This window comes from Anopheles gambiae, chromosome X (assembly GCF_943734735.2).
Source record: "Anopheles gambiae chromosome X, idAnoGambNW_F1_1, whole genome shotgun sequence".
In the NCBI taxonomy this organism is placed as follows: Eukaryota; Metazoa; Arthropoda; class Insecta; order Diptera; family Culicidae; genus Anopheles; species Anopheles gambiae.
The window spans coordinates 11,464,443-11,474,803 of NC_064600.1; the positions used below are offsets into that span (position 1 = coordinate 11,464,443).

At 46.5% G+C, this 10,361-nt stretch overlaps 1 protein-coding gene across 2 annotated transcripts; it reads right to left on the reverse strand.

Annotated features, from left to right (window-relative positions):
* LOC1272449 (regulator of telomere elongation helicase 1 homolog) lies at nt 1-3,560 on the reverse strand. Of its 2 annotated transcripts, XM_311162.6 has the most exons (4): nt 3,068-3,560; nt 2,140-3,000; nt 238-2,065; nt 1-143 (listed from the first exon to the last, which is right to left on the reverse strand). In XM_311162.6, the coding sequence occupies exons 1-4, from the start codon at nt 3,263-3,265 to the stop codon at nt 55-57; spliced, it is 2,976 nt and encodes a 991-aa protein (XP_311162.6). In that variant the 5' UTR covers nt 3,266-3,560; the 3' UTR covers nt 1-54. The 2 variants fall into 2 exon arrangements, with proteins under 2 accessions (XP_311162.6, XP_061508952.1); XM_061652968.1 differs by having other exon boundaries at nt 1-2,065; nt 3,068-3,539.
* Nucleotides 3,561-10,361: the final 6,801 nt, after the last annotated feature.

Below are 10,361 nucleotides of genomic sequence, written 5' to 3' on the forward strand. Positions count from 1 at the left end.
TAAAGTTCGGTAGGATTCCAATATCCATGTATTTTTACAAAAAACTAACTTACATTACATGTCGCTGAAGAATCGGGCTTCAATTTTCTCTATGATCGTATCGAATTCAAGCGTATGTTCTTGCTTGATGAATCGCCGCATCGCTGAAAAGAAAAGAAAAACGCATAGGTTGAACAAAAAGCAAACATACATTTTCGTACCTTCCCTTAAAAATCGATGCGTATTGTCTATACTTACCCAGCAATAGGTAGTGCAAGTGTGGTTTGTTGAAGCAGGAGCACAGCTGCTTAATAAACAGCACAAAATCGCTATTCCTGTTGTACACGGCGAGCGACTGTAGGAACGTTTTATAGCTTCCCGCGCTTAGCGAACACTTGACCTCGCGCAAAAAGTCCACCCGATTCTCCGGCGCAACGCGCTTTACGTTGGCAGCGGCCGCCACATCCGGCTCCTGCTTCACCGGCAGCAGCACGTTCTCCCCGTCCTCCGTATCCTCGCGTTTAACGAGAGGCTGCGGGACGATCACAATTTTTCGCCTCTTGCGCGTCGCTTCAAACGCACCGGCCGACGGTGGCGGCCCCTCGCCATCGTTTCGTTCGCGCTTGTACAGCGTCACCAGCCCGCTGCCGCCAGCCTCCGCATCGTCGCCCGCCGACTTGGTGCTTCGCGAGTGGGGGTTCACTTTCATCGAGTCTGGCAGATACTCGCTCAGCCGAAACTTTTCCGCAAACGTGTTGATCCCGCCACCCTTGACGGCGGTAGCGAACCGCTTCCCCTTGCCCGGCTCCTCCTTCGCCGCCTCCGCCGGCTCGTCCTTTACGGCGCACACGTCCCGCACCCGGGCCGGCAGGCTCGCCGTGCTCATGTGGCGGAAGAAGCGTGACATCTCGCCGACCACCGTGCCGAAGTTCGGCACGGCGCTGCTCTCCCGCAGGTGGCTGTGTATCCAGGCCGACAGCTGCGCCTGCTGGCGGGCGTTCTGGAAGCGCGAATCGCACAGCAGTATCGCGCCGTAGTCGTCCTTGTGGCGAATGACGCGCCCGATCGCCTGGTTGACGGCGCGGGACGCCTCCAGTGAGTACCAGTCGTTGCCGGTGATGAGCTCGTTCTCGCGCGTCCGGTTCGTGTCGAGGTACTGCTTCTTCAGCACCACCCGCGCGTCCATCATCGGCGGGAACGGCAGGCCCGTGATCATGACCGCGCGCCCGTTCGCGTCGGCAAAGTCCAGCCCCTCGGACACCTTGCCGCGGCACACGGCCATAAAGATGGCGCCGCGGCTGGCCGGGTCGCGCACCTGCGCGTAGTACTCCGCCATGGTCGTGGTGAACTGGTCCTTGCCGCGCGGCTCCACGAAGATCTGCTTGAGGCGGCTGATCTGCCCCCAGATGCCGGACGCTTGCCACTCCTCGCTGCACTTGTTCAGCAGCGGGTAGGAGGGAAAGAAGATGAGCAGCCCGCCCGGGATGATGGGGCAGAGCGACAGTGCGGTACGGCCGAGCGACGCGATGTACTCCGGGTTGGACCGGTTCTTGAAGCTCGAGTTCAGCTCGACCCGGTCCGGCCCGTGCGTGATCACCTTCACGTACACCTGGCTGCGGGCGATGATGTGCGGGTTCTCCAGGCTGACCGCCACCGGCAGGCTGAGCTCGCTGATGAACGGCTTGAGCGGGGCGAGCGTGCCGCTCGTCAGTATGATGCTGCGCGTCCCACTGTCCACCAGCTGCCGCATGCCGAACCCGGGATTGAAGCACCAGAAGTTGATCACCTTCGAGGTGGACTTGACCGGTGCCTTGAGTGGCTGCTTGGTCGCCGTCCAGCCGTCCGCCCGCTTCACGCCACCCTTGGCCAACTGCTTGGGTTCCTCCGGCTCGATGTGCACGCGGAAACACTTCTCGACCGCCTGGCGGTACTCGGGCCCGCTGCTAGCGAACACCACCTCAAGAAAGTCCACCATCGACTGCAAACCGGCACCGCGCCGCACGAAGCCGCCCGTCTTCTCGGTGGTGATGTGCGTGATGAGCGAGTTCATCACCTGCAGCACCACGTTAATGTTGCCGAACTTGATCTGCCGGAGCGGGGCGGAAAAGGGAAGCGAAAAATCAAGTAAAAAAAACAATTAAAAAACACCAATGCACTTACGTTCGCCTTCTCCAGCAGATCGAATATGTACGTGCCCGGATGGGTGGTGCCGCCCTGCGAGAACAGGATCGGAATGTCGTCCACCGCTTTCTCCACGCCGAGCAGAATCTCTTTCAGCAGCACCAGATCGTCCAGCGTGAGCTCGAGCTGCTTTTCCCCGTCGCCGGTCCAGGCACCGCCCCCGTCCATCATCGACTTGATGACGGCGGACGTGTCCTCGATCGCGAGCGCAATGTCGGACGACCGGAGCAGGGCCGAACCGACCTCCTCGCACATCTTCTCTACGTTGTGCGCCTCGTCCAGTATGATCACGGTGTTCTGCAGGCTGAGCCCGTTCGATTTGCGCGCCTTCGGATCGAGCAGATAGTTGTACGGCATGAAGATGACGTCCGCCTGCTCGACCAACTCCTTGGACAGATAGTACGGGCACGCCTTTAGCTTGCGGCCGACCGTCACCAGATCCTCGATGTCCATCACGGGCACGGTCGCCACGTCCGGCCGGTCCTTCACCGTCTCGACGCGGTTGTAGAAAGAGCAGTTGCGGGCCTTCACCGATTCCCGGCACAGCACCGTCTTGATCGCGTTGTTTTCCTGCTTCGAGATGTCCGGGTGTATGCAGAGCTGGTCGCGCGACCCCAGGATGATGGAGCGCACGAACAGGTAGCTGGTGTTCTTCAGCTCCTGCATCGCCTGGGACAGCTGCGAGTGGGTGCGGGACGCGTAGATGATCTTCATCTTCGTGTTGGCCTTCTGCTGCTGCAGGGCAAGCGCCTGTTCCGGATCGAGGGCGGCATGTTTCGCGTTGCTCAGCTCCGGGGGCTCTGGCAATGTGTCGATCGTCTCCATTCGGTGCTTCGGTTGCTGTGGGTGTGTGCGACAAAGCATGAATGGCACAAGCTGTGACAAGTATTTTCCTGTACCGGCTTACCTTTGGCTTCATGTGCAGCAACCAGGCCATGGAGGAGCACAGCAGGCTGAGCGTTTTTCCGGTGCCGGTCGGCGACTCCAGCACACCGTTCGTTTTGTTCTGCAAACACTCGATCACCTTGGCCATGTAGTTCTTCTGCAGCTCGTACGGTTCGAACGGAAAGTTCACCGGAATACCGTTGATCATGTACTCCGGCATGATGTATGTTTGGGGGCGCCCCTACCACAGCTGAACCACTGACTCGACTGCGGCCGAGCCGCGCTTGGAGAGAATATTCACTCGCAACGCATTAACGCACGCCGGGCCGAGAAGCGGTGCAAAACATCTTTCGGAAACGTTTCGGCGAAAATGAAAACAAGACAGCGAAGCGCGCTCTTTTCAATGACCTGTTGACATATGCTGTATTTACAAGCTTTTCCTATAAACATTAGGTGCTCTGCCCAATGAACAAGTCGTTCACATTGCACAACCGATTCCGTGCTCCGACCAAGGTGTATTACTAGAGGTAGGCGATGGTTTGGCGCTGTGCCCGTCAAGCAGTTTCGAGCGGTTTTGTGAGCTCAAGCGGCTATGCAAAAAAGCGAGGGGTTTTCATTCGAGTGCGAGCTCGGTCAACGAAGTTAATATATTTTGGATAGATTTCGAGATTTTGTGGAATGCTATGAAAAACAAGGAATATTTAAACAAATATGATGAAATAAAATCATTGTAACTAAAAACATACTGTATTACTTTATTATCAAGAGGTAAAACAAAACAAACTAAAAAGGAGAAGGGTAATGAGTCAAATCTGCTCGAATGGGCTCATAAACGTTGGCTAACTTTAAATCAAATTTAAATTACTGGTAATTTAGTACTATTGACTGACTATCCTGGAATCAATAAGTCACTGAAAGGTAAGGCCATTAGTGGTACAGGAAGGCCTAGTTGTTTTTGTTTTTGTCGTGATCTTCGATATTTTTTTAAGGCTGGAAATAGACGAACCGAGATCATCGCGGTACCGCGAAAATCGCGTATGACTTGAGCTCTCAATTAAGTTATAAAATCTGACAGATAGGCGAGATAATCGCGGTTCGTGTATGGAACCATCCGAGGTCTGGTGACGATTGAATGTGCCAAGAAGAAATATTTTTCTATCAATTTGCGAATCAAATTATTTATTTCACATAGTTTATGCAAAATAAAATACAAAACTCATTTCTTGACACGAGTTTTCACACAAATCCGCCAGAAAAAGTAAAAATAATCGGTTCGCGCTACCGCAAAAATCTCAGCAATACCGAAGTTGGGTATCTCTGCGAAACAGCAGGCGCGATTGGAGGCGCGGAAGATTTGACAGCCCAACTGTTCTACAACTGTTACCGTAGCAATAGACGATGCGCAATCTCAGATTGCGCATATATTTATCTGTCAAACGGATCGGTTTGATATATTTATCTGTCAAAAACTATTTATTATCTCGGACATATAATCTTGAAAATTTATGCGCAATCTTGGCGCAATCTGTAATTGTATGGAAATGACGTTTATAGCTCAGGGTTGGCTACGCGAAATGACATATGTTTTGATAAAACGAATATATGCGCAATCTGAGACTGCGCATCATGTATTAATACGGTTATAAACAAGGCGCGAATTTCGCGGTACCGCGACGATCTCGGTTCGTCTATTTCCAGCCTTCGATGCAACTGGATTTTTAGTACAGGAAATTGGTGGCGTTTTCGGTATCTTGGTTATTTGGTTATACACACGATTACAATGTATTTTTTTTAGCAAACTCGACTTGAACAGCCGCTTCACCCAGAAAAGTGATGCACAAATAGCACTAATAAACACAATTTCCCGGCTGTTCTTTACATTTTACAGTTTTAAACACCGCCGACGTCTGCTTCCACTAAAAGATCATTAAAACAATACTGTTTTTGTTCTTATTTATATATTTTCACTGACAACAAACGACAACACTTCGTACCGCTTACCCGGCGCTCTAGCACCAATCGAACACGACATCGAACATGAAAAATGTATGGGATTTGACATGTTTGTCTTGTTTGTTTGTTTGTGTCTGACAGTGCACCTCCATATGATTATATGGGTTTGTTCGAGTCGGTTGTCGTGTTCGATTGGTGCCAGAGCGCAGCCTTAATTGCTCTTAAATTACTGTTATAACAAAGCGAAAGGCCATGGTAGTGACAAAATGCTGACAATTTTTTCAAAATGTGAGATTTTGTCACTTTTTTGAGCTTTTGTCAAAATTTTGTAACCTGGAGCAGCCAGGAAAAAAAGTTGACAAAAGTTGACAAAATTTGACGTTCGTGAAAAAGCGTAAACAAACAGCTATTTGGCGCAGTTGTGACCCATTGTTATGATAATAATGCTAAAATGCATGATTCTAATTGATGTATGTACCTATTTAGTACTTCTTAAACAAAATATCGATGATATTCAGATGTTGGAGCTTTTTTTCGCTCTTGTGTATGTTTTTGGTGCGGCCACGAGAAAAGCTCTTTTTTGCAGTTGACAAGCAATTTTGACAAAGTTGAAAAAAATTTCAACATTTTTTCAGCTCCGTGGCCACGCGCTAACAGACACAAAACTGCTCGAATGGGTAAATTAACAGAAGGCTGTCTGACTGGGTGAAGCACTTCACCTCCTAATATCCATACACCTTGCTGTGAAGCACATCCGGATCAAGGTGTATGGATATTAGGAGGTGAAGTGCTTCAGAGCAAATTGACATTTCACGACTTGACATAACAATACTTGGGGCTCCGGTATTAAAATCGGGGAGGGCTGGAGGGGGGTATAGAAAATTGTATGCGATTTGACATAACAATACTCAATGATGGCGCCCGGAAAACGCGCTAACAATTCACCTCCTTAATAAAGACACCTTGCATCCGGATAACCATACACCTTGAGAACAGATGTATCGCCTCTCGCTATCTCACTCTCTCTACGAGTATCCCGATTCATATTTTGAATGCGCCGCTATTTATCGTTAGTCATTACTCTCTCTTGACTGTTTACAATTTTTTCTACGTAATAAACCTGTAATCCCTGGGATACCCGGTAACTTTTATACTTGGTTTTCTAAATTTGACAGTTGTTTGAGCAAATTGTACTGATTGGACACATCAATTTTCAAACGAAAAATAATTTCCCTTTTGATCTTAAGTTAAAAACCATTTCAAAAGATTGGTTATTGCTATATTCAGTCAGAATTATATCAAATAATTAAGTGGCTAAAAGCACCACCTACTTGCAAAAATACACGAATATTAGTGACATTTGGGTTGGAAATTCCGATACAGTCTTTCCCCGCGTTACGCGACACTCGAGTTACGCGAATTCGAGTTACGCGATTTTTTTATTTTTGACAGTTCAGATGTCAAATCAGTACAATTTTCGCCATCAATTGTCAAATGAAAAATAATTAGCAATATTTCAAAATTTTAATTCACTAAAAAGTCAGAAATAACTGAATTCTCCACACCAATTGAATCAAATAAGTGATAAATTACATAAATGAACTAAATTCAATCAAAAATCATGATAAAGAAAGTATATTTTTACTGTAAAACGTGATATTCGACTTACGCGAAAATCCGAGTTACGCGAATGTCTCCGGAACGCATTATTCGCGTAACTCGGGGAAAGACTGTATTCAACTTGCGCGGAGATTCGAAATATGCGGTATTTTGCGGCTGTTTTCGGTCCCCATTAGCAGTGTATCTCGGGAACAATCTAATGATGCTATAAATTGAAGACATAAAGAATCCTAATTTAATTGTAAACGATACATTCTCATGGAGTTTCCCAGACTAATTTCGCTTCTGAAATTTCTTATTGCAATTCAAGAACTGATTCTCATTCCGGAGCTTATTTCAATTCTGGAGTCAATTCTGATTCCGTTTCCGGAGCAAGTGGCGATTCCCACGTCGATTTCCATTCCAGAGTGGATTCGGCTCTGGAATTGAATTCGAACACGGAATCGGAATCGTATAGGTTCGATTCCGAGCTCCCACCACTATAATAAACCCATATCGGTCCTTGAACTGACCACGAAGCCATACCTATCCTGGAACTGATATTGAACCCATACTAGTCCACGAACCGATCAAGAACTCATAGCTGTCTTGAAACATGTGCTGAATCCATATAAATCTTGGAACTGATCACGAGCCCATACTGATTCTTGAATCGATTACGTATTCCTACCGATTCTTGAATCGATTACGAACCCATAGTGGTCCTTGAACCGATACTAAGCCCATTCTGATCCTGGAACTGACACCAAATGCATAACAGTATAGAAAAAGTGCCTGATTTTATGCCTTTTTCACACTTTACCTGGATCTGTTTCGAAGGAATTTTAGCTCAATTGGTATAGTGATTTAGTACCACGCAGCCCCATAGTCAATTGGGTCTACGAGGGGACGGGTCCAATTATAAAGCTTGAACCCACGACGGACATGTTGTAAAGTCGGGCTAGTTGACGACAGTGCCAAGGGTCGGGCAAGGCCTGTCTTTACCATTAGTGGGCTTGGTTTGCAGTGCTTTATTTATCACGAAATAAAATTGAACGCTGCCGCCAGAGGCTCTCAGGATTGTAAGTCCTTTATATATTTTAACATCAGTGTGATATCCTATATTTCCCAGTCAATACACTCTACACGTTGATATCCAGTTTACAATCATCAATCACCCTCTTTATTCTGCGCTCAACCACCGACTGACTCCCTTACTCCGATTGCTGCCTACACTCATACCATAACACCCATACTCAGGATTCCACAATCAGTAGCAGTGCTGCAAAATGTCACTATCAATGTCATAAAAAAATCTGACTGAAACAAAATCCATATCAGCGTCACGTACTCAATTGTGATAATCAGAGGTGATACTCAGAACGATTGGTGTGACTAATACATGCTCATGACATGTTTGCGACCATCGCTTGGTCAGTCACTATATCACGACTTTTTTTTTGCTGTGATCAATTTTGCAAAATGTCACTGACATAGTCATGAAAAATTCTGGCTGAAACTAAATCATCTCAGCGTCACGAGCTCCACTGCGAAGATCAGAGGCGAGCCTCAAACAGTTGGTGCGACCATCGCATGCTTGGTGACATTGTGTGCAACTAACTCGTGTTCAATCACTTGGTCGCGACATTTTCAGTCGGTGATCATCGCGATGGTCACGGGAGATATGCATTGCGTGCGAGTGGTTCCAAGAAACAAAATGAGCATGTTTTCTCGCTCTGCTTGTCCCGACAGATAATCAAAACAGATAGAGGGAGAAAGCATGCTCATTTTGTTGCTAGAGCCTACGCGCCAAGTATATTCCAAGAATGTCGCGATTATCGCCGACAACAATGTCGTGACCAAGTGAGTGATCAAAAGTTGGGTGCTAAACTAAATGTCACCAAGCATGTGATTGATTCTTCAACTGTTTGAGTATAGTCACTGATCATCTCAGTTGTGTACGTGATCTGATTTGAGCTTCGTTTCAGTCATGAGTGTTGATGATTGAAATAGTGGCATTTTTCAGCACTGTTCACAGCCAGAAAAATATCATCGCGTGATATTCATGACATTTTGCAGCACTGATTCAGTAGGTTGAAATAGATTCCTGAGACGCAATCAGATTGTAGGGTGTGTAGATCCATGGTCAGTTGGAGTCTTGAGAACGATTGGGAGCCCCGTGGCCAATATGTAGAAACTGCCGGCTTCCCTACTTCACATACTGACAAAAAGAAAAAGTTATCAGGCCATGGATCAACGTGTTTATTTCGAGGTAGTTATTTTACAACCTCAATGTCCACTTTTACACCTTGTTCAACACATCATTATCGACATTATGAGTGAAATGAACTGGTGTTCTTTTAACTATATTTTTTTTTTGAAAGAAAATGTATGCCTATTGGCCTCATTCACCTCGTATAATTATAAATTTAAATCTAATATCTAACATTCTTCTTTGAAAGCCGTTTCATGCTTACAGTTACTTCATCCTGTGTGTTCTCGGTTATTATAATTCATTGAATTGATTTGAATTACATTTATTGTCTAGTTTACATATAAAGCTAGTGATAGTTTCTTATGTAGAAGTTAGTGATCGTAAGAAATTCTAAATGTTTTCACTGGAAATCGATGTCTGGCTAAAGTAACAGTGCCGATGTTAGTGTCAGCCGGTCTCGTGGTACAGTCGTCAATTCGTAGCAGTTAACAACATGCCCGTCATGGGTACAAGCCCCAAATGGACAGTACCCACATACGCCTGACTGACCTGCTATGATGGTTTATCCATTGACCACTGAAAGCTAAGCCCACAAGTGGATACAGGAAGGCCTTGTCTGACAATGGTTGCTGAGCCAAAGAAGAAGAAGAAGATGTTGGTGTCTAGTTGGCAGGCGTTCCACGGTGGATTCTTGGCATTCGGGTAAAATGTGGTGGACGGCGATATCAAAGTCACGGAAATTGCACAGTAGTGGGATGGATTTTTGCAATAGCAAATGTGTGTAGGGCGTAGAACTGGTAAATAGTAATTGCCATAATGTACTTACAGTACCGAAAAGTCCAGGGGATTAAGAAAGCTGGGAGCCCACATTCTCAATCAAATTCTACCGATATCACTTATGCATCGTCTTTGTGTAAGTTGTAACGAGTTTCGATGTGTTGGAGCTTTGCTGTACGTCATCCTAAAATTTATGGTAATGAGTTTCACTATTTTCTTGTTCAACACGAGTGGGAGCTTCCCTCACTAGCTGACGACCTTTCAAACATGACCAACGAGGGTTGGTTTCTGTTCGAGGGATGAATTCATAGAATTTGAGGTGTCGTAGAATTCGGCCTAACGTTGGCTTCGGTGGTCGTACTGGTCACGAGCTCTCATTTGTCGACGGAGCCCACTAAAATAAACGGTGGGCCTACAATCATTGGGGATACAAGTTTTCAAAACTGCGGGCCGCTCATCACGCATATCTTCAAACTTGCCACTGCTCTCAATGCCGTTATTTGCCTTTAAACAACGTTGAAAATGATTGCAGGGTTCTTGCAGCAGGACCATTGCTCTTAATCCAACTATTTTTGGGTTGTCTACAACAGTTTGCACTTATTTGTTCGCAATGTTCTATCGCATCACTGCATGTTTAGACGAAACAAAGCAACATGCGTTGCTATGGAACAGGCTTACCGTTTGAGCCCAACAGCCAATTTCAATTTAAAGCTCTGTGCTCTAATGCCGGTGCGGCTGGTATAAAATAGCAAAACGGTATTGTCAAACGAAA